Source organism: Dryobates pubescens, chromosome 12 (assembly GCF_014839835.1).
Source record: "Dryobates pubescens isolate bDryPub1 chromosome 12, bDryPub1.pri, whole genome shotgun sequence".
NCBI lineage: Eukaryota > Metazoa > Chordata > Aves > Piciformes > Picidae > Dryobates > Dryobates pubescens.
The window spans coordinates 17,916,085-17,941,572 of NC_071623.1; the positions used below are offsets into that span (position 1 = coordinate 17,916,085).

A 25,488-nucleotide genomic window follows, 5' to 3' on the forward strand; every position below is an offset into this window, starting at 1 on the left:
TGCATTGTAGATGGTGACTACAAAGAGGTTTTAAAAATAAAAGACATCTCTGGCAATGTTTATTTAACTGGAACCTGAGAGTGCTTTTAAAGCCCATGAAACCTTCCTCACTTACTTTAAAAGATCAGTTAGACTGGATATTAGGAAGAAATTCTTTACAGTAAGACACTGGAACAGGTTGCTCAGGGAGGTGGTAGATGCCCCCTCCCTGGAGATGTTCAAGGCCAGGCTGGATGAGGCTTTGAGCAACCTGGTCTGGTGGAAGGTGTCTGTGCCCATGGCAGGGGCATTGAAATGAGATGATCTTTAAAGTCCTTTCCAAACCATTCTATGAATCTATGAATTTCTGTCCCTCATAAACCAAAATGAAAAATATATGGAGATCTTTCTGTTAGCCTAAACTGCATTTTTCTAGAAGTGCAACCTTTGTGATAAAACATTTGCTTCACATTTTGCTGTATCAGTAGCTAATGAAACAGTAGCCTATATATAGTAGCTGAGAGGTAAATGGAATCAGCACTAACAAATCTTGCCAGCTGATCCACAAAACCAATGAACTGGAAAAAGGAATTACTTCCTTATTGTCACAAGTGATCATTTTCTGCCTGAAACTTTAAGAACTGGGTAGAACTGACACAAAACCTTACTTCAGTTGCTTGTTTCAGTAATTATTTTACAACATTTCCTAATGTACTTGTAATCATGAATGAATGAAGAAAATATATTCAATTTAGTCCATTTCAACAGCATGCTCTTCCAAAACAGCCTCAGGCAGAGAATGGCACTGAATGAGAGTGATGTCAGCGGAGAATTGCTCCCTTTTCACTTTGCTAATCATGTCACTCTCATTTTGGGACTGTTTTTTCTGATGTGACAGCTTGGGGCCAAAACAACTCCAAGAAAACTGTGCTCCACTAACACATCCCAAAAGGTGCAAACCAGTAACGATCAGTGGGAAACGTGTTTGATAGCCAAGAAAACATCATGCACAGCTAAACTGGGTCACACTTTTCCCTTCTTGCAGTTGTTTCTAGCCCTGTGCGGGCCTGACCTCTGCCTGAATGCAGGCTGCTGTCAGGGCACCCGCTGTGGACAGCTGTATGTCAGTGACAGGCTGTAACTCTGCACACAGCGAGAGTCTGGGGAGGCCTCTGCAGGGTTTGAAAATTCATACAATTGTCAGCGATGGATTCATCACCACAGCTATCAAGGCCTCTGAAAAAAACCAGATAGTTAAGGGGAGATAAGGAAGGCAATAAAACTGCTCAGCATAACCAGCAGTTTTTCAAGCACAGGTGTGCTTGAGTGAACACCAGCAGGAAACAGAATTCTGATAAATTCACCAAGAAAGCAGGAGAGTGATGCTGTCAAAGGCAGTGCTGGAGAGTTATCAGGCTGCTGAAAGTGCAGCTGATATTGCAGTGTACACTGATATCCTGCACTCTAATTAGAAGTGAGAGCAGAGGTGACTTATCAAGAAACCACTCCCTTTCCAGATATAAGACTATAAAACCAAGGATGATTAGAAGAAATGCCAGCCTTAAGGTACTATAACAAAGGGTAATAACAACCATAGAGTTCACTAATATACTGCTGTGTGGGGCAAGGATCTCAGAGCACTTTGCAAATATCCATTAACTTTTCACCAGACCCTGGAAGGAAATCAGTAAGCCTGTATAACTGAGTATGAGAGGAAATGGAGGCACCAGAGAGTCCCCAGATTCTGATCTCACTCTAAAACACAGCTGCATACTCATCCTGCAGTCTTGGATGCTCAGGAGAACTCAGCCCTTACACGTGTGTCAAGGGATGCACATGGCATACAGCCTTCATGTTGAAAAAGATCAGGTATGTGGTTTCAGCAAGCCTGGTAACAGGTCACGTCCTTCTTAGTCACTTACTTCATCAACAAAGAGCTGTGCAAAAGTCTGGTATTCCTCACTGCTTGTATTGCTAAAGCCCGGAGAGAATTTCACGTTTGTTATCCGTACTGTGCCACTAAGTTTCTGGATAGCTGCAAAGTAAGAAAAAGACAATTTAGTTATATGTTCCATGGACTGTAGTCCATGGAGAAGTATGTGACAGCCACTGGTATTCCTGGCCACAAGGGGTATGTATCAACTCATAGCAGCCAAAGGCCAGCCCTCTGAAATACAGTCAAACCCCCAAATGCCCCAATATAGTCATCCAGCACTTTAGTCTGCTCTCTCTGACCCCCCCAAATGACTCTCAAGAAGGGCACTGACATCCTGTAGGTCTTATATCTGCCTGCTCTGTCTTGGATGCTCTGAGGCATCTGAAATGTTGCTCTATGGCTACGTTCAGACACCTGAATTTCTCTCCTAGGCTCAGCTATCTGTCTCAGCTCCCTCTACACACAGTGGGGTGACACCAGTTGTTCCAGAGAGCAAATCATTGCAACACCAAGGTCCTCCCTCCAGTTTCAGAGGGAGGCTAGACAGCTGCGTGAGACATCTACACTTTAGACAGTTGTTGTGAGATAAGATGAATCCTAACAGGGTGCATGTTCCTCCAAGTTGTGTCTGCTGAATCACATTAAGGCACTCTCACATGTTTTATGCTATTTCTCTGTATCACTGGTTTTGGCATCACTACTACAGACACTGAAGGTGATCACAATCAGGAGAGAAAAGGCTTCTCAAGACATGATTCATTCCCCTAGCATCCTTTTAGTGGCCAGGCAGGCAAGCTGATTGCCATCATCTAATACCATGACCATTGCCAGCCAAATGTCGTCACACTACCTTCTAGCTGCTACAGATCATGATCATCATTCCTAGCATACCAAGATCTAACATTTCAATGTTTTATATGAATTCAGGAGAGTCTTCTCCAAAGACTTCAAAAACTCTATAATCTAGCTAGGGATTCTGTTTAACTCTGTTTTCTGAATCAAGACATCAGTCTTTATTTTCCGGTGTACCAATTTGCTTTCCTCCCTACACACCTCTATCCTGATTTCAACAGTATATAAGTCACTGGATTCCAGCTTTGAGGCTGTCAGCCTCCTATACTGAGTTTTAGTCTCTTATGTTGGCTGCTTTTTCTGAAGCAGCAAGAACTGAAAAGCAGCATACTCTGTTGACCATAATGCACTGAAGTTGGTTCTAGTCACAATGGGGACAGTAATCAGCTGAACTATGACAGGTACTAGAGGGAAAGAAAGAGTCATCAAGTACAACTTTGCAAGGGAGAGGAGAAAGCTGTGCCTGCTTAAAGCAGGGCACCAAAGCAGGCTTCCTTTATCCCAGCATATTTCTGATTCCTGGAACAGGCTGCCCAGAGAGGTTGTGGAGTCTCCTTCTCTGGAGACATCAAAACCAACCTGGATGTTTTCTTTTGTGGCCTGCCCTAGGTGACCCTGCTTTGGCAGGGAGGTTGGACCCAATGATCTCTGGAGGTCTCTTCCAACCCCTGACATTTTGTGATTCTGTGATCCCAAAGGAACCCTCACTACCATCAGTCAGATCAAAGGATCTGGGCTTGCTTTGTGCTATGGCTATTCCTGTCATATGAACACAGGTATTTAGGAAATAAACCACATTCACTTGTCTCATGGTGAGAAGGGAAAAAGTTCTGAACAATATCTGGAAAACAAAAACCCAATTGGTATTTAAAAGCCATAACAGACTACGGAGAGAAGGCTGAGGTTGGCCCTCCAGGTCAGAGATTTTGCCAGAGGGAGGAGCTATATAGTACATTTCAAACATGTAGTTTTGCCCTCTGAATTTCCTGCCCTGGACTATGAGATACCATTATGGTGGCTCTTCCCCTTGTTCCAGGCATAATTCCCTCACAAGATACATTCTCAGCAAAAGCACCCGCTGAATATTTGATTCAACAGGAAAAGAAAACAATTTGTCGTAAAACTGAACTTGTTTGTGTAGAATCCTTCAATTTGTATCCCAGCTTTTCTTTTTTTGTCAGTCAAATTCAGCTATTTAGATCTTTTTAATGAACATTTCTTACTTTCTTTTTACAAAACATCAACATAAAATACCACTTGTTTAGTCTCTTCCCTTCGTTGAAAGGGGGGAAAATTGTTTGTTTCCTCCATTTCACCACTGATATCCCAAATCAGTTATTTGCCCAGCGCTGTTCCTGGGTCTTACCCATGATCTGCAGTGTGAAGGATACAACATGAAGAAAAGATAAGGTAAACTCTGAACAGGGACATCAATATGGCTGCCCAAAGCTTAGAAGGACTGGAGAAGTAGCACTGTGGCACTAGTGATCAGGACTGATGGTATAAGAGAGGCTGGAGTAGCAGCAAAGCTGGCCTTACACAGCTGAAAAAGGTTTTAGAATAGAATAGAATACATAGAATAGAATAAACCAGGTTGGAAGAGACCTTCAAGATCATCGCGTCCAACCCATCAACCAATCCAACACCACCTAAACAACTAACCCACGGCACCAAGCACCCCGTCAAGTCTTCTCCTGAAAACCTCCAATGATGGTGACTCCACCACCTCCCCAGGCAGCCCATTCCAATGGGCAATCACTCTTTCTGTATAGAACTTTTTCCTAACATCCAACATGAACCTCCCCTGGCGCAGCCTGAGACTGAGAAAGAGAGAAATGAAAGAGGGAGAACCTGAGATGGGACTGGATGAGTGGAGACTGCTGGGAACAGGAGATAATAGGGCAGGAGAAGAGAAAAGTGCAGAGAGGAGTGTGGTTAGATATGGAGGGCATGACAGAATAAAACCAGACAGAAACAGAAGTGAAATAGGTGTCACTTACTCACACACTAAAGAAGAAGTGTATTTAGTGCTGGACAGAGGCATCAGCATCCTTGTCCCGCACAAAAGTATCATTTAAAGACCAATTCTGGTTCTAACCTTGAGATATGACTCAGCTCCAACCAACATAAAAAACCCCTAATTAGCTGTCACACATCTACACAAGGCCAAACAGATTAAGCCCTTGCTGTCAGCATAGCTATTCTCAATTACTGCTCTTGAAAAAGTGGCTCACAGGTTTCCACACAGCTCCTGCCCCACAGGGGATTTTCAAGGCTCTGTCTAATCCATCCTTTGCTGAAAGGAATAGGAAGGCAGGTCGTTTGCCTTCCCCGGTCTCTAAGGTAACTGTAGGCTGCTGCTGCTGCATCACCCTGGTGCCAGAACATGCAGGAGAAACCAGGATGCGTGGCAAAAGGACAAGCAGCAGGTTTCAAAGAGCCACGGTCAGTGCACAGTGTGATTTTCTTCATGTGCTTTGAGATGACAAAATGTAACTTCAGCAAAACTAACTGCCAAATTACCAGAAAGAGAAATGATTTTGGCTTTTGAGACAGTGCTTTATTTAAAAAGTGCTAAATTTGTCAAGAAAAACAAAATTGACAGCAAAAAAAGCCAGATGCCTCCACCCCAGATCACAGACTCCAGCTGTGCATCTCTCCCAACCCCGAGTGAGGCTTTGCTTCTCATACAGCCAAATTACCCTGCATGCATGTCTCTGTGGAGTGCATACTCACTGTGGTCTGTGGCTGGGACTGGAGTTGGACTGGGAGCTGGAGAGGTTCTTGACAGTGTTGGTGACCCCAGGGCAGCAGAATATTTCTCAGACCAAGAGCTGTTCTCTCTTCCCATCTCTACATGCGCTGCGAGAGTAGCGTTGAGGGTGGGAATACCAGCATCTCCTGTAGGTGGCACAGCTGTGCTGGAGCCACCTTGGGAGCTGGCTTGAGGCGCATCAAAAACTGTGTGACTTCTGGTGTCATCAAGGGCTGTTTGATTCAGAAACGCCAGCAACGGTGTACTGAGTTGCTCTTGAACAGCTGTGCCCATGGGTGCATTTGTGAGAGCAGACACTGGTTGTGATCCACTGGGAGAAGCCTCTGCCACAGAGGTTTGCTGTGATGGACTCACAGCCTCCTGCTGCTCTGTGCTCATGGCCAGTTCCTTACTGGTTGTGACTCCTGTGGCTGTGGAACCAGTGTCACTGCCAGTGCCCATCTGTGGTACTAGGCCTTCTCTCCAAGAAGCTGCAGGACCACTGGTGGGAGAATGACTGTGGGACATTTGCCTGTCATCCAGGGGCAGCGTGGCAGAGAGATGTATGGCGGTACTCATCTCGGAGCCTACAGCAGCCACCATCTCAGTGGTGGCAGGGGGAGCGTGGCTTGCAGGGCTTACTTCTTCTGCATCAAATGCTGTGCTGTTTGTTATTTCAGGAGTCGTTGTTTTGGTGGGAGGATCCACAATCTCACCTGCAACACAGCAAATACACATTGAAGTGTGATGTCAAACAGGGTGAGGAAGCATCAGGGTCTGACCTCAAAGTAGGACTGAGACCGCTCAGCCAGATCCAATAGTGTTTCAGAGAGGTCTTGGTTTTTTCATTAACACATTGTAGCATACATGATTTTAATGGTGTTGAATCTGGTTTGTGCCTGCATAAAAATACAGTTTTGATTCCTGGGTCTCCTGTCTGGCAGGCAATGGATCAATTAAGTGGGAGAAAATTAGCTGCAGCCATACCCAAAGAGGAAAATGCACACCTCATGCTGCTCAGTAGTCAGTTATTAGGTTAATCAAGGAGGATCTTAGAGAGAGTTCACCCTAGGATATATATAAAGTTCATCTTAAGATATATATAAAGTTGACCTTCATGATCAAAGACAGATCATGTCTATTCCTTCACCCAGAGACTGCAGAGCAGCAGTTATATACACATTGTGTGCTACGTTAAAGAAGAGGTGAAAAGCTACAACTTCTTCCAACCTTTCACAGCAAAGGGAAACTACATGTCAGTCTTTTGCTCACCCTCACAGTTTCTTCCAGGTCGGGATGGATTAGTATCCATGGTTGTCTTGCATCTGCACAGGTATGATCCCATCAAATTGATACACTCCGCAAACACAGAGCAGTCATTCTCAGTGTGAGAAGCACATTCATCCCAGTCTGTAAGACCAAAGTCAGAACATCAGTCAGACAGCCTCCCTTCTAGCTGCATTAAGATAGACATAATCATCAAGCAGTCCTTTCTTCAGTCCTTTTGAATTCATGCATGTGGTCTTCCTTTTTCACAGTTTACCTGACAGCCAAGTTCTGAGTGACACACAACACTATCCACGTTGCGATTCTCTCACACAAAAATCAGCCTTTGTCCTTGTACTCTGAAAAAATATTTTCTGTAGGTAAAGGCTTTTTAATGTTTTGGGTTTTTTTAAGTAAACACTTAGTGGAAATAAAAAGAAAATAATTGTAGGTTTGTACTACAGCTATATCAAAAGCATACATTATACAAAGTTCTGCATACAGTACCTCCAGCTATGCCAGATAATGAATAGATCTGTTACCACTAGCTACCAGTAGAGAGAATACTAAACAGAGACTTAATCCAAATAATCTTCTGCTTCAAATAAAAGATAAGTGCAAGGAACTCCCATGAGAAGCAGACTTCAGTTCTTAACAGAGGAAGTGCTAAGAGAAAATGCTTTCTATAAAAGATTTCTTCTCAAAGGCAACACTAAAATTGTGACTCTCTTTCTGGTAGTCGCAGAAGAGAAATCCTGGTTCATCAATGCATTAATAGGTTCTAAGGGTGTTTCTTATGTCTCCTTTCAGCTGGTCTGGGCCAGTTAGATATGCTTATTTCATGGAGTTATAGAACTTTTTCATTACCCAGTGTCTGCACTCTTAAGGGATTTAGATCTTAAGTCTTATGCTAGCATTCACACCCTGTTCCAGCAAATAAGCAAAGGCTGAGTTAATGCTTTGGACAGGAATAATCTCAGTGAATCCCACATGAGCCCTCCCTGTGTGCTCTCCCTTGTGCATACACCTCCGCTGCCTTGGGGAGAGCAGAACACTAGACTGAAAACTGTCTTGGGACAAATAATTGCGATCAGAGGCTAAAAAGAATTGTTTTGAACAGTGCATTTTCTTAAGTGCTTGTCCCACAGACGTGCTGAGATCACCATAATTATTTCTCCAAAATGAAAGGAAGCTCCATTTTAGAAACAGAAAGTGATGAGCAGGTGGGTACATGCCCATACATGCCTTCACCTTTCTGCTTACAGTCTTCCCCTTTTATTCCCTTCCACATAATATTTAAGTTCTTTTTACTTTCTTCATCACTAGATAATTGTTTTATCCATGATTGTTTCCACTAGACAATTTCATATGCCTATGGCCAGCATCTGCCTATTATGTTGCAGCCTAAGCCACTTAGCAGGAAAACAGAAGTATGCAGGATTGACTAAAGCACCAGCAACAAAAGTGCTCTCATTAATGCCTTGTTGTGCTATGAAACAATTGTGACTCCTGATGGCTTCAAACACCATCTGAGAGATGCTCTGGTGCTAATTGCCAAATAACTTACATTCACTGCCCCTACTGTCTCTGAGGGTTTCCTTTCTCACCACTTAGCACGGGTTTTTAAGCAAATTCCTTCACCTCTGATGGCCACATTCAATCATGCATCAGGCCAAAACACTTAATGTTCTATTCTCAGTGCCTAGGGGCACTAGCACATCAACCATGCACATACACACAGGCTGCACTTGGTTTCTCTACAACCATTGCATCTCAGACAAGGTGTGCTCTGTACTCTCTTTCTGCACTCTTGGCATCTCTGGCATTTATGTTTGGCAAGTGCCTTTCCCCTCAACAAACCTCAACCTACAATCCTACTCTCAAAATTATGAAACAACCTCCTTTGTGTTCAATGATTATGCATTATACCTGTAAGAGGTACATGTAATCAGTGAAAATCTGTGGAATTTCATCCTTGCCTAATGGTGTTTCAGATGCCAAAGGTTTGGATGAACCCATGGAGGAGAAACTCAAAGATATCTCTTTGGATTCAGGAAGTCCTGGAGCTGAAAACGATTCTTGGCTAAGAGTATTAACAAGAGGCACTGTCCACACTTGCTGTGTTTTTATGATTCTCTAGAATTTGGTTCCTGGCTGCTGAGGACATGATGTCGTGCTAGATGGATCTTGGGCCTGACTCAGCACACACCCCTTTCTCTTTTCTTACCATGCCTCATGGAACAGACAGAAATTTTAGTGTCTCTATTCATCATGGCAGTAAACTTGATAATTTACAAGTCTTCAAAGAGAGATGAAACTTCTCCACTCCCTCCAGTTGTGCTATCCCTTCTGACTTCTCATCCTTGCTGTTTCAAAGTTGAATCCTCTGCTCTGCCACTCTTGCTAAAACAAGTACATAGCCTTTAGGAGGTGTCCAGGCTCCACAGATGACCCAGGTGGCATTGCTCCCCTGGTGCAAAGAGGATCTGTGTAGGCTTACCGTAAAAGTGGATGTTACGAGGGCTCTTGGGGGTCAGGAAGCAAAATAGCCCATTATACAAATCCTTCCTTCATGTGCTGCACTCCTTTATCTTAATTTCCACATTTGACTTTGGGAAACTCATGTCAAACAGATGCTTGTTTGAATAGAGCTAACTAAGAAATAGACCCCTTTTCTTTATCCCCAAGGAGGAGTGGAGGAGTTGGCTGTACTCCTGGCTGAAAGTGGTGCTACTGGAAGCCACCTGGTTTTCTGCAATTAAAGCAACAGTCCAGAGCTATTGCTTTCTTCTTCCCCACTCTTTCAGTCCCAAGATCAATAATGTTTTAAAGTATTTTGGCACATAGCAGCATCTTGCAATTCATTTGTAAGCTTCAGGTGCAATTTGTCTCTTGTGCTTTTGGTTTTTTTCCCTTGATCTGTTCTCCTTAATTTCCATAAGCTCTAAAACTCCAAAGGACATTTTCCATGATCATAGTAAATAAGCTTTTAAGTGCTCAATACAGCAGGAGAGAACAACTCATCCTCTTGGCTTTGGCAACTTTGTGAACTTTGTCTGGCTCTGCCAGCTTGGAAAACCAAAGCCAGAATTTAGCCCTTTGAACATAAAAATGATGATTACTGAAGATCAAACAAAAGCCTAGTTTAACATAAGTTACATGTGTGATTCTTTAGCCCTGTTCATTGAGAGGACATTTGGGAATTTCTCAGGATGGTTTTCTATAGCAAAGATGTCAGATTTCTTTTCTTAAACCTTGGCCCAAGCACAGCCCCAGAGCCTTGAAACACAAAACTATCTGGAGGGCATGTGTTTCTAAAGGCTACAAATATTCCACAGTAATCCTATCTACAATTCAATGCTAAAATGGGATGGCAAACTTCCAACTGCTCACAAAGAGGAGAGGGAGGAAAATTAATAGGAAAACCAAGAGCTCCACTCCTTTTAAAAAAGTGGAAGAAAGCAGTGTCTGCAGGTACCTGGGGACAGACAATACTTTTTTGACCAACCCCTTCTGGGCTTATGGATAAAAGACCCTGGAGGAGTTCTCACATCATGGCGTTCATTCCAACAAACCACATACTTTATCTCTTTAAGTACTTCATTGAAGAATGCTGGTGTTACTGTGTGTGATCAAAACACAAACCCTGTTTTCTTGTTTGGAAAATAAATAAATAAATAAAATTACCTCCTACTGCAGCGTTTTGGTGATCCACCAAAAGTGTAGAGCTGTTGTGCAGGTAAGAAAGCACTGGGGCAAATGTGGAGGCATCGACTGGAAACCCGGGATCCTGCATGGTGATTCTGAGCTTCACAATGATGCTTCCTGCCTGCAGGGATTCCATCTGCACTTTCAGCTTCCCAGATTTATATAAAGCAGAAATGTTGGGTGGAAATGAATTTTCAAGCTGAGCAAATGGGAGGAAAGCATCAGCAATTAAGAACCCAATGGGTGTAGCTGAACTATAGTGGTACATTTTTAAAGATTTATGCAAGCACAGTGGAGAAAATGTTTATATATATATATATGGTTTAAATGTTTCAAAAATGTTAATTTTCAGAGATTATTGAGACACAGAGAAATGTGAGTCTCCTTGGTACATGTAGATAGATACCTTTGACAATGGTACCCATTTGATCACTGGTCTTCCAAACCAAATGTCATTTTGGCTCATGGGACCAGAATTCCTCCCACCCTTGTTTGCCTGCATCAGAGCTGAAGTGACCCAGTAATTCTGCATGGATCAGACCCCTGATGTTAGCTCTGTGTGTCACATAAGCTTTTTGGCCAAAACCTCTGATATATTCACTTCCTCACCCTCAGACATGGGAACCTGGTCATCTCCACTGTTGCTGGAGTAAATTCTAGCTTGATTTTAGCAATCCTCCAGGATGTCCCCAGAGACTTAACACTGGCCAGGGGACAGTCACAACAGGTAATCTGAATGTAACCACTGCACTTTGGAAGACTCAACTGCACAAATCCAAGTTGGTCTGTGCCAGTGTGTTTCAGGAAATCTTGCTTGAGCCTTTTGTTCCTACATACACCTCAAAGTGTGCCTTTGAGCACACAATACAGTCTCATAAATCAACACAGCTTTGTCCCATTCAGTCAGAGTTTGCTCCAAAAATTCCTACAAACAAGTTGTTTACCTTGTCTAAGCTCACAACAGGGTTGAGAGGCAAGAAAAAGAGAGAAGTGAAAGAGGGATGTTGGGCAGAAACAACACAGATGGGCAACACTTTTTCCTTTCCAACTCCATGATGCTAGGTATCTCTGCATTACACTCAGAAAAGATTCACTCAAAATCATCCCTGCACAACAAAGACAAATCATTTGCAGATGCAAGAAATAAAACCATGTCAGGAGGTTCAGTTTGTAATTTCTCATGAGCAAATGCCTCTCCTGTGTTGCCTTTGAAAGTACAGCTCCATTGCTGTTTTGTTTCTTTCTTTTTCCTCCTTTGATTTATATTCACATATGCTTATGTGTCCCACTTCCTTTTGGGAAAGTTTTGTTTTGGATGGAGGTCTCAATCCCTCTATATGGGCCCTATCCTCTACAGCAAGACTGTAAGGGATTGCAGCATCTGAAACATTTTCCCCGCTGTTTGGCAGGAAAGTTGAGAGCTGGTAATAGACTTTGGGACTCTAGTTTTGTTTATGGCTGGTTATACCTGAGCATGGAAAAGTGGCTACACATGTGTATGAAGTTAAGAAGAAAGCCTGACTTTGTTACTTTTCCTTAAAGAGGAAAGAACTTTGAGAGTAGTCACACATTTATTGAGAAGACAGCCCTGAAATAAATGCCAGCAATGTTATTTCCATTATCCATTTAAAAGCCTCAGCTCAATTTAGCATGAGTTTATTGCCAAACTAAAGATCGAAGGAAAGGAGTGCCTGTTGCATGCCTGCATTTTTAATTCCTTTAGTCTTCTGTAGAAGAAAATTCTCATTGGCTCCCTTGCTATTAAGGTTAAGGGCTTGATCTGTCTAGTCAGTTGAATTTTGTTTCAATTGTAATGAAAGGTCATAGGAAACAGTATGATGATTTTTCAAGGGATATTTCAGCCAAGCATGAAATCCTCTATTACATTAAATAAATTTTATAGATAGATAGATAGATAGATAGATAGATAGATATAGATATAGATATAGATATAGATATAGATATAGATATAGATATATATTACTCTCAGATATTTTAGCATTACCTCCGTAAACAACAGTCTTGAAAATTCTTCATATGCTGAGCTGCTGGCATTATGGAAATCATCAGTGAAGTTGTAGTTGAGAATCCTCAGTGTAACACCAAATATCTTGGCCTCTGTAAAACATGACATTAAAACAGACACTGACAAAGAAGGAAATTGAAAGATTCAGTCAAAACCGATGCACCCAGACCAAAATCTCAGAGGATGGAGGAAGAAGGATGGAAGAATGTGGAGACAATTTGGTATTAAACCAACAAAATAAAGCAAATATTCTACTACAAACTTCCTATACATTGAGGAGATGCACTTACATCAGGCCCATAAAGATCTGCCTAGTTACATTGCATAAGAATTGAATATACACATATCCTTGTGAACATGACCTTATGTAACTCCTGCATTTGAGTTACATCCAGGGTTGAATTGCCTCCGAGCTTGTCTTTGGTACACTGGTCACAATTTTCCCCCCTGGTCTTGGCAGAATGGTTAATAAATACATTCTTAAAATGAAAATAACGACAAAAAACAGTGCATGGCAATTCTGTCTGACAGGTAACGTACAGAGCACCCAAGCCAAAACCAAGAGCCAAGGCATCTATAACCATCTTAACCTCTATAAATGACCTGAAGCTGTTACTCTTTGGACTGATCTTTGTAAAAATTTTCTCTTTCTCAAGGGCTCCAGGTTCACACCTGAAGTTCAGCTCCCTGTTTCTGTAACCATTAAACCTCCTGCTTTCCCTCTACAAAGGCAGTAATTTCCTCTGACTCAAACTGAAGTCATCCCACATCTGATTAAAGGGAAGGCTGCTATGGATAAATATAACCAGTGGCATTCTAACTGTGGCCAGTATTAAGTAGCTCACTGCCTACATTTTGAAGAAAATGGGGAGACATTTATTTTTTCATTTGCATGAAGGTTTAGGCAATAATTTAAGAATAATAATTTAGTAAAAAGCAGAATTATGTTTGATCAACATATTAGGGTCTAAGAGAGCTGGTATCACTTACAGATTGAACTAAATTATGCAGGCATTCTGCAAGTTTTCAAACATAGCCCTTGTTATTATTATTTTATCTTGGTCACTCACAAATATTAAGCTGAATCTGGACACTCATATTAGCTCAGCTGAGCCCTTGACAAATCAGTTAATTGGATTTCTTACTGGCCTGATAGGAGATGGGTGGCAGTAGAATGAAGTGCCAGGCACAAACAAAACAAAACAAAGCAAAAACGTATTTTATCTTAGCCTGACATCTGTGATAGTCTGAGTCAGCTCCAGCACTGCTTTATCAACTAAGGCCAGAGCTTTGTTGTCTGATAGTCCAGGTTGCATGAATGCTGGGGAAGAGGAGAGAAAAAGTGCTGAAGAATGTGGGAAACAGAATGCAGAGAGAAATAAATAGATCATTGCTGAACTGCAAGTCAGTGGAAAGGGAGGGAGGCTGAGAGGGAGAGAGAATGTATGTCTATTTTAAAGAGGCTGTTTACCTGTTTTAACATTTTGACGGGAGGTGCTGTTTTTTCCACAGGTTTCATAGCTGATCTCTACTGAATACATCACACCTGCTTCCAGCTGAGACACGTCCATTTTCATTGCCTCTGTTGTCAGGTTTCGTACAATCTCCTTGTCCTTGAACACTTGGACTTGGAAAGTATGGTTCAGAGTAGAGGTGGCATGCCAGGACATTTCAAAACTGTTGCTGGTAACACTGACGATTCGGTGGTTTCTAACTGCTGAGGGGTCTATCGCAGTCCCAGGAAAAGTCATCACAGAACAAGGAATGTTTCATCTTTAATGTGTTCTGCTAGTCTAAATCCATTACAGACAAGCATTCTGACAATCAGTAAGGGATACTCCTCTTTGCATTACATTGGAACAGAATCTGCCCCTCTCACACTACCAGGTGCCCTTGTCCATGAACCATGCCAACAGAGTAACTGATTTGATGCTTACTTTTTTCATTTCCTTTTACTATTCCTATTTGTGCTGAATCTTTACTAACTCAAATAATCAGACAGTGAGATACAAATTCAAGCAACAGGATTATGTGTGAAATAGTGAATCTGTGTACTCTACATACCTTAACACCTGATTTGCCTGCAAAGTCTGCATGTGGAAAACCTCTAAAGATCTCACCGTCTGAGAGGCTGGTGGCAGAGTGCTGGGCAATATTTCACCTGTTTACACCACTCTAGTTGACTGCAATCATTGCCATGTCAGTGGGAAAAGACAAGGACCCTTCAGAGATGATTCCTCTCTTGAAAGAGGAGGAGGTACCTAAATTGGGTAGGATGAATCACTCTCCAGCAGAGCCTGTCTGTCTCCACTAACTAGAGAGATAGCTCAGACTGGACACCTCTGGCAACAGCTGCGGTCAGGTGAGATGAACATCAGCCCCCATGATAGCCTAGAGACCATGGCATGCTACTGCCACAACTTCAATTCTTTCATGCTAATGGTTAGCCTGAGAAAAAAACAACAACTGTGTTTTCTTAAATTTTTCAATAGGACACAATTGTTTCCAGGATTCTGAGCCATACTGGCTGCCAAACACCCCCAAAGCCCCTGATCTACAGATACTTCAGTTTAATTCCTCTAGCTGAAGCTTGGATTGGAAGTCATGGATGAAGATCCCCAGTGTCTCTCTGAACTAGGCAAAGAACTACTTAAAGCTATTTCCTTTCACAAGAAGAAGATTTGTTAGAAGGATTGTGATAAATCTTGCCTGAAAGGGCAGAAGTCACCCATATAAAGACAAATCTTTATATTTGTTCCCATCATAGCCCTTCAGATTGCTGTTATATGTAACAGGAAGAGTGTTCATAAATGTTGACTCCAGCGTAGTATAGCTGCAGCCAATCTCCCTTACTCATGTACCTCACCGATACCTTCACAGACTCAAAAAACAAGAGACCTGCGTCATGGTGGTTGTGGCCAGGAGGAGCTCCTTTGGGCAAGCCTAGGATATGCAGTGAGCAATGTCTGGGGCAAGTGGTGCTGGCCTTGCACGGCCCTCACTGGCATCATCTCACACTGGAGGATTACCCAGCACAAGCCCTGTGATGGGATCTGAACTTGAATGGTTCACCAGACACAAGTGCACCCACATCCACTTCCAGAAGACCATTTCCCTTCGTTAGTCATGGGAATAACAGTGGGGTCACTTTACATCACCACAGCCTCCAATCTAAATGTCTTGTTGAGGAAGCCTCTCTCTTCCTGCTTCCATAGACGTAGATTCACTCCAAAACCATTACCAGCTTCTCTGAACACTCTCCTGTACCTCAACCAGCCTCAGGACAAAAGGATCAAAAAATGACTAAATTAAAAGCAAGACTACATTCATTTATATCCAAGGCTACTTACAGCACCCAGCATCTGTGGATTTGTTAGTGATGGACAAGAGACTTGAATTACTTATAGACTGAGAGCTATTGCTAGTGTTGGTGAGATTCAGTGCTGAACTCGGATTAGATACTGCCATGCCTAGGGGGAAAAATAGTATTATCAAAGAATTAAAGCATTCCTAACAAAGCAAATACAAAATAATACCATTCATGCTTTCTGCAGCTGGGAAGCAGCAATAGAAGTTTTAGAAACAGAAACTAAAATAAATATATTATCATATCACAAAAGCATAAAGTAATACATTATCTTCACGTTTGAGATTAAAGGATTGTAAAATTGTTTTCTAATTGAAGCACTGGATCTGCAAGCACTTATTTATCTCACTGTCTTTAAGCCTATTACCAGGCCTATTGATGTCTACACGTATTTTGCTGAACTTGTACCACAAAGTATCTTTTCACCCATTGTGAAGCTCAAGCTGCTTCCAGCAGAGGACTCTGTAATCCAGAGTGGGATAACAGAGCCACTGAGTGCTGGCTGCAGTCACCCAGTCAAAATGGGATGGAGACTTTGTGTATTAATAGCATCTGCATCGTATTTCCCCAGGAGGCTGGGGTGGTGTACTGGCAGTGAGTGCCTTGCTCTGAAAAGCAGACAGGGCCTGAAGCTAAAGTGTTTGGCAAGTGAGTGAGGCCAGCTGAGGGTGAGGCAGAATGAGATGGGTACTGTGAAACAAATGCACTGTATTTCAATCAGAAATAGATAACAGATGGTTTATCTAGCATATTCCCCCAACAGGAGGAGAAGGGGCATTGCTTGCTCCAGAAATCCTTACCATGTAGGTGGCTCCTGCAATAGACCACAAAGTCCTGAAGAAGCATTCTCAGTATTTCTCAAGGTGAGACTCAATGTTTCTTACCTTCTTTTCCTTGTCTCAGCCAGTGCTGGATGACATCTGCATGTTCATGCTGAGGGTCACAGCTGTAATAACCCTCCAGATTTACACAGGTGTTTTTCTTGGGACAAGCGTTGAATTCAGCATAGGAACATTCATCGACATCTATAAAGAGGAACACACCTTGTACAGACATGGAAAGCAGCATCAAGATTGATCTGCAATGTGTGTAGGCCAGGCTTTGGATATGATAACTACAATGTAAATCTTCAATAACTCTGCTGAAGCACCTCAGGATGTGTATAGATGCAATAAAATCAGAATGCTGCCCTCCCCCCAAACAGTGATAACACTACCACTTTTTACTCCAACTCTTTGGAACACAAGGACAGTGGCAGCTTCTGTTCACATCTGCAGGATGTCATCCAAACTTAAGAGATGTCAGCAACAAGAAGAAGATCTAGCCAGTGATTTCACTGAAAGTTGGACTGAGTTTTCAAAAGCAAACTCAGAATAAGAAGTGATGGCAATGGTGCATATGGATGCACTTCAGGCAGATAACTGCACAGCAATAAGTAGATTAAAATATTTACAAGTGAATATATTTAAATGTTTACCTAACATTTGAAAACTAGGTAGCAATATGCCATAGTAATTAACAGACTATGAACACAACTTGGTTTGTGCAAGCTACTAGAACTAACACATGTATAAAAACAGAGCAGAAATAACGTGTATAAAACCAGAGCATGTCTGCTACCAAAAAAACCCCACTATTTTTAAGATCCTGTTCAATACAACTAATGATTTTGTTATAAATATGGACACCTTTCCTTTTTCATCTGAAAATCATAGAACCATAGAATCATTAAGGTTGGAAACGACCTTTAAGGTCTTGGAGTCCAACCATAACCCAGCTACCATGACCACTAAAATATATTCTCCTCTACAAATTATTCACCCCAAAGCAATTATTGACAATCCTCTCCACCCTATAATGGAAAACCTAGGGCCATATTTTCAAAGTTTACAAGACCCAATATGCTATTTTTGAAAGCAAATTCATAGTCTGATAGATGAAATCCCAAGACAAGAGGAATGAAACCCTCTGGAAAAGTTTCCCCTGTGACAGGATTACAATAAATTACCTTGCACTTCTGTGTCAATCACTTCATATATGCGCTTCACGATGTCCTTCAAGGAAGAAGAAACCTCCACTAGTGGAGCTGGCTGCTGCAGTCCAATGAGAACCTGAGAGGTCACTGTCCCAGCATACACCTCTGCACGGTTACTCTGGATATGGTGCACAGAAGCATTCAAGGGCAGTAGTGCACCAGTAATCTGCAAGGCAGCGGAATGAACACTTCAATATCTTGTTCCCTTCTCAGCACAGCTGTATGGCAATGAGGCATAACTTATGCAGTTATCATCTTCATCATCTGAGTGTAGAAAGCACCAATTCCAAAACCATAACAGTGGCAACTTTGAAGTCTGTATTTAAGCAAGGTGAATTCTTATTACCACCAATCACAACAGAGTTATGGTATTGCAATGACAAGCTAAGGGAGGTGTGAAGCTGCATGTCAGATCTCAAATGCTTAGGCAAGAGGATATAACTCAGAAAGATATGGGAAAATTCTCTTCGGCTTGTAATGCTTAAACACCAAAATCTCAATAGATTAATAGAAATCTCAATAGCAATCTCAATAGATATCAATACATGAGACATGCTATTACATTTCAGCTATCTAACACTTCTTACTTTAAGCAACCAAAAAGACTGCTGGCAAAGGAAATAGAAAGGAAAAAGAAGGAAAGCAATAGACTGAAGAAGAAGGCTTGGACTAAAAGCCACAGAAAGACTCCAGGACTGAACAAGACATGACAACTGTGTGTCAGGAATGAGAGAAGGGACATAGTGGTGGGCTGAGCACCATGAGCCGGGGGAGCAGATAGGGCCTGGAAGACATTCCTCATTGCAAAGTTTCATTTGAGTCTTTGACTTTGCCATAGCATGCTTTAGACTAAGATATAAAAGTCTTGGTAGGTCATTGTTCTATACTCCTTTCCACAGAGCAAAAGGACCAGAATTTCCTGTTTTCTTAGGATATGAGAAGGGCAAATCCAAGTGGAAGGAAGAAGTAAATTCATGAAACATCCCCATGCTACTGCTACCACCTGTATTCTCCTGCCCATCAGTGCTAGTTTAAGACAGGAAAAGGGTTTCCTTTGCTACTTGCCCTTTCCCACCTTGAAACAGGGGCAGAGTAGAAATAAAAATGTGGGCAAATAGGGACCTGGTCTCTTGGATACCTTTCAAAGGCCACATCCAAGCCTGGTTATCTCCATGGCATGGTGATATGTAGTAGCAAAATGTGTCTGGTTTATGGCCTGGAGGATCTTTGTCCTAGTTCATCGATCCATTTCCTAAATATCACTGAGACAGTCTGAGCTTTGTTTGTAACTTTGAAAAGCATGCCTCACACCTCTGCTGGGGCTGTGTTTTCCTTGGTCACCTCAGAATCTTCCTACCTGCCGTGCAGGGACAAGAAGAGTGTCCTGGGTTACCACAGCCCACTCTCACAAGCTGTACCCTTCCCACACACACACTGATGGGAGGGGGAAGGACCTGACAGGCAGAGATGTTAATTGATATAAAGACAATTTACTACTGTATTGCAGAGTACACAGAAGAAAACAGAAAAAAAACCCAAAACAAAACCAAACCCCCAAAAACCGGCATATGCAGCAGCAAAGGAACAGACAGCATGTGAACCACCAGCAAACCACACAAACAGAAAACCAGAAGAAAAGGGATGTAGCCCTGCCTGTAAGCCAGGGGAAAAACCACAAAAACCTGGAACAGGAAACTTTACAAGCTACAGAATAGAATTCAAGCCCTGTAAGCCCTAGCCAACCCCTTCCTGTCATGCATCAAGCATGTTAGCATGGTGTAGAATATAGGATCTAGCTGGCACTGCACTACTGTAGGGTGGGGAGTAGCCCCATCCCCTGTCTCTCATCCCTTCTAGTGGGGCCAGTCAGCTTAAACCAATACAGAATCACTGAATGTTAGATGTTGGAAGGGACATCCAGAGATCGAGTCCAACCCCCCTGCCAAAGCAGGATCACTTAGGGCAGGCTGCACAGGAATGCATCCAGGTGGGTTTTGAAAGTTTTCAGAGAAGACAACTCCACAGCCTCTCTGGGCAGCCTGCTCCAGTGCTCCATCACCCTCACTGTAAAGAAGTTTCTCCTCATGCTGAGGTGAAATCTTCTATGTTCAAGCTTGTACCTTTTGTTCCTTGTCTTATTATTGTGCACCACTGAAAAGAGCTTGGACCCCTCCACTTGAACACCCACCCCTCAGATATTTATACACATTGATGAGATCCCCTCTTAGTCTTTTCAAGACTAAGGTCTCTCAGTCTCTCTTCATAGGGGAGATGCTCAAGTCCCCTAATCATCCTCGTGGCTCTCCGTTGGACCCTCTCTAGCAGATCCCTGTCTCTCTTGAATTGGGGAGCCCAAAACTGGACACAATGCTTGAGGTGTAGTCTCACCAGGGCAAAGTAGAGGTTGAGAAGAACCTCCCTAGACCTGCTACAGGCACAGAGAGGCACATGATGCTGCTGTCATGTGGTCATGCACACATTGCTGCCAGTGCTGCTGCTAAGACACATATGAGGCAGAGCCTCAGTCCCAACAGCAAAAGCAACACCCTGCTGTTTCCCCAAGGACTGCTACTGTGCCAAGAATGACAACAAAATGCCCTTAACCCAAACACAATCTTTTCATGTAATCCTGAAGTTTCACAGCAAAATTTTTGTCAATGCTGAAACTACCTGCTGTGTAGTTCCCAGTGCCACAGATAAAGTCTGACTCTTGAAATGTTTAACTCCTTATCAGAATGTTTTTCAAGTCTTGAAATCTGGACCCAGTCAGTCATGGAACCAAAACTGAACTGTGACAGCTGAATGAAGAACCATTTAAGCAGGTTAACCCCCCTACATTTCAAATTGTCTTTACATTGCTCTTGGAAAAGACCTGAAATTTTTACTAGAGAAGCTGACAAATCAGTGCTACTTGAACTGCTTGAGGATGCAGCTGACATTCAGCAATCAGGAAGAAACGAGGGTCAAAAAGGCCAGTCTGGTTGGTAAGGTTATGCTCATCACTGAGGACTGTGAAGCAAGTGGTGGTCACTGAGTACAGAAATGTGAACGCAATGAGCAGCACACAGGAGCGTTCCTGTTTGTACCTACCATGGAGTGCAAGAGGCGTGAATGATTCAGAAACTGGGAGTCAACTCTGATTAATTCATTAAAATCCATTTTCACAAGTACTGTCACGTTGTACCAGAATGTTCTTCCTGAAGTGTACAAAATAAAACAGCCAAGTCATCTGATGTCTGATGCTATAGAAAGCGACAGAGCTATAGGAAGGCCATGCAAAACTGCAGCAAGCTTAAACTTGGCAAATATGAAAGACCCACAGCGATCAGCTACGACTTTGTTCACCATATGCCACAGGCAGCAGCACCAGCAAAGGACAAAAACTTGAGTAAGCCCCACTAGACTCACAGCACCCTGGTTCAGTACTCAGTGGTGCAAGTACTGAAGCTGAACGTTCTGGAATTGATCCATGGCAGATTCCTGTTGTTTTGTTAGTTAGTTTGTTTGTTTTTAATGGAGAAATAGGCTAACATTTTTTCTGCCTCAGAAGGAAAAAAAAGGTATATTTCTATTGGAAGCAGTCTTGAATTTATCAGTAACATACCCTCTGGCACTGGATCCACACAGCCTGCTCCTTTGGATGAGTTGCAGCACTTTTTAAGCCCTGGACATTCAGTATCAAACGTACAAGGATGATCAGATGTCTCCATATTATCCACTGGACAGATACCAGGTCTTGAGGAAAATACACTGGATCTATTGAGTGCTAAGTAATAAAAACATTTTTGAGAACAAAAATACAGAAAACTGTTTCCATAAAATTGTGCCATTTAATTTATAGCAAACACCTCCTCCTCATTATAGAAGCTCATCTGTTCTGAGGTTTCCATGGGGAGAAAATAGCAGCCCAACATACCATTATCTCATTTCAAAAGTGCAAATGTTCTCAGATTTTTCTGTCACTTGAGACATTTCTGTTACAGAAATTTTGAATTTATACTTATCCATTAATAATGATGGAGGGATGGATGGATGGATGGATGGATGGATGGATGGATGAACTGATCAATCGATCTGTCATTTGTTTCGGAATGTGGAGACATTGAAGTACTGCAAAACAGAAAATCTGCCTGATGTCAGCTATGACTAATAATATGTAGTGATCCAAGGAAACAGGTAATGTCTAAGTTTGAAGCGAAGAGTTTTCATTTAACCTTTTCTTGGTGACTCCTCCACTTCCCTGGGCAGCCTGTTCCAGTGCTTGACAACCCTTTCAGGGCAGAATTTTTAACTCATATCCAATCCACACCCCTTTACCCCCAACACAACTCAAGGTCATTTCCTCTCATCCTTTTACTTGGGAGAAGAGACTGACAGAGACTGACCCCGACTTGTGACAGCCTCCCATTCAGGTCTCACCTGAGCTTCCTCTTCTCCAGGATAAACAGCCCCAGTTCCCTCAGCTGTTCCTCACAAGATTTGTGATCTGGACCCTTCACCAGATATGTTGCCATTCTTTGGACATGCTTCCACACCTCAATGTCTTTCTCATAGTGAGTGGCCCAAAGCCAAACACAGTATCTAGGTGAAGCCTCACCAGCACTAACTACAATCCTTTCCATAGTCCTGCTGGCCTAATTGTACCAGATGCATTTTGAAAATTTGATCTATGCTCTCCAAGGGCTTTGGGGACAGTCACCTACCAAGCAACACTGTCAGCACTGTGGAGCAACTGTTATTTACATAAATGTACAGATGCAGAGATGCAGCAACCAGTGCTTAGCAACAAAAGCTCCATTACCAGCCTGCCCACATGAGAGCTGCCTGGTCTGCTGTGACTGCAGGATGGAGGATCTCCCAGGAGACAGACAGTGAGGGACAACATCACCTGAGATGTAACTCCCCTTTATCTCCCTCTTTCCACCTGGAGGGGCCAAGTTTCAGCTAGAGAGTGCAGCACAGCCAGGGACCAAATCTCTGCATTTGTCTCAGACATCAGAAGTTGGAGACAAATCTATGAGAGTCCGTATGGCAGACTCCAGTTTCCACCATATGACCCTGTTTTTGAGGTCTTTGAGCACTGCTAGACTTAACCTGCAAGAGGGATGTCTAACATCGTGATTGCCTGTCCAGGGGTTAATTGGGATGGAGAGCAGCATCAGGGTGTGCTAATTCAGCATCTGACAAATATTTAACACCCTTTTGTATGCAAAGACATACAATTCACTAGAACATATTCAGAAGCCGTGGGCTGAAATTTGTCAAGGTGGCAGGCATTGCACAATGGATGAAGATGGCATCTGAGACACTAAGTCAGTCTGTGTGCACTCAGAAGAAATATAATGAAATTTAGCCAATGCCACTTCCAATGAGTTCATCTTGCCAGCAGCACCTCAATGTGGCTATGCTCTGCCCCACTGGTGGCCACAATGGCAATTGGTGGAGAGCCATCAGGGACCTGTGGTGAGCCTGCAGCTCAGATATGACTCTGGTTTCATCTTATGCAGTAAGGTAGAAGGTGGGCAGCAAACCAGTCACCAGGAGAAGTAACCATACCATTGATTCAAGCAGATGGAAACTAGCCTGCAGAAGTGGACCCTACCTGTGGAATTGGTCTCTCCCTAAAAAAATCTTCCTGCAAGGTGCTGGTAAAGTTTTGCACAACAAACATACAACAACCTTTCAGAGCTGTGGGTTTCATAGGCCAGGGAACCTGTCCTGCAGCTCTGAGATCTGCTTAGCAACCAGCAAGGATGTGAGGCTTTGCCTTCCAACCACGCAAGTTGTTAAAGGCAGTGCTAAACATTCTGAAAATCAAAATAAATTTGGGGGAAAATCAACACCACACCCTAGGTGACTGAGAGTGGGCACACAAAATTACTTGATCTCAGTTTCTCTGCTGCTCAGTTGCCCAGCTGTGTAAGACACAGAACCTCCCTCCCTTCCCACAGGCTTCAGGAGGACAAATTGCTGTCTGTGAATCACCCCAGGATTTACCTTGTGAGGTGATAAATAAGTCTCTGTTCAGAAAGGGGCTCAGTAGAGCACTGAACCATATACTGAATGCAGAGACTAGGATGATGTGCTGCTGGGCAGCTCCATGGTCCCTGAGCACCACAGGGAAACATGGTCCTTGGGACAAGGCAGTGGCAGATCAGGTAATGAAAAGACTTTACTAATCTGCATGCATAGGCATAAAGAGAAGAAGCAAAGGTCATTTTATTTAATTCTACCTTCAGAATTAATTCTAGCACTTCCTAGCTTTTAGGTACCTAACTTTTCAATTTTTTTTTTAAAAAAATTGCAAAGTAGTTTGTGTGTGCATGTTTAATACTCCTCTAATGGACTGATGGGCAGCTAGAGAGAATTACCAGAGTAACTTGACTAATGATCTAGACATTTTTTTCCCAACAGTAAAAACATGAAAAATGGGACCTGTCATATCCCAGGCAGAGGTAAATATTTCCTTCTGTGAGGAAAAAAAAAAGGCAGGGAGTGGCCAGGAGCAGCAGGTTGCTGTGAGAGGTCGTGGAGACCTTTCTGTTCCTAGCAGGATGGAGAGCTTGCCAGCATGGATAACATCAAGAAGAAAATAACAGTAGTTTAACAGCATGCTGTGCAGTAATTTCAGCAGTTCCAGTTTCTCTTCTCATCATTTATTTAAGACTGTGTCTAGACAGTGCATTACCATTCATACAATTTATGACTAATGCCCTGAGAAGCAAAGATATTGGAATAATGTAAACACAGAAAACACCTAGAAGCTATACAAATCCTCTTATGATTTAAAATGTTCCCAAATTAACTTTGACAGAAAAAAAAAGAGTGGAGATGACCACAGTATTTCATGGACAAACCTGTGTAGCATGCCCATCAGAAATATGTCAAGGACAGAGCAGGAATTCTGCAGCTAAGCATTATTTACAGAATGTGTTAATGCTAGCTGAAATAAGCTCATCAACGGCTTCTAAGCCTAAAATATCCCTAGAGAACGCTTTTAAAAATCATAGAATTATACTGGGAAAAAAATATTTCAAGTGTTACCAGGGTAACACCCAAGAAGATGATCTTGATTCTCAAAAGATCTGAAATACGCTGAAAATCTGTTTACTCATAGAGTTTCTCATGCAAATAGAAACAACCATAACTACCTAGTGACTTTTCCACTTTTAGCTGACATACTATTTCCTTGCACTACAGAATGAAAAAGCTGTTTCCTCTGATTGCTTCTCAGTCTTGTCATTTGATACACGTGTGCAGATATGGATGCACATGCATGTACATCAAAAAGACCTTACCGAAGTAACTTTTCAACGGTAATTTGATCCACTAGAAAGTTCAGATCATCAACAGCAGGTCCTTTGCTAGTCTCACAAGATTGCCTGGACATATTGTAACTGGCTGATTAATTTTGCCCTGGCTGACACTCACAACTGCCACAAAGCCAAAAAATGTCAGGATATAATAAATGAAGAATGATGTGCTTCTGATTATGCCTTCATTTCTCTTCTCTAGCAAACCATTTAAGAATAAGTAAAATACAATGACCACTTCTGCGTTCCTG

The 25,488-nt window shown here is 42.5% G+C and overlaps 1 protein-coding gene across 1 annotated transcript in view; it reads right to left on the reverse strand.

Moving 5' to 3' along the window:
- UMODL1 (uromodulin like 1) overlaps positions 1-25,488 on the reverse strand; it is a 48,402-nt gene that overhangs the window by 17,884 nt on the left and 5,030 nt on the right. The window contains 11 exon segments of the mRNA XM_054165749.1: positions 1,902-2,014; positions 5,504-6,238; positions 6,795-6,932; positions 10,476-10,695; positions 12,502-12,614; positions 13,994-14,248; positions 15,873-15,992; positions 16,774-16,914; positions 17,898-18,090; positions 21,015-21,121; positions 21,529-21,690. Of these exon segments, the coding sequence (XP_054021724.1) occupies positions 1,902-2,014; positions 5,504-6,238; positions 6,795-6,932; positions 10,476-10,695; positions 12,502-12,614; positions 13,994-14,248; positions 15,873-15,992; positions 16,774-16,914; positions 17,898-18,090; positions 21,015-21,121; positions 21,529-21,690 (2,297 nt within the window).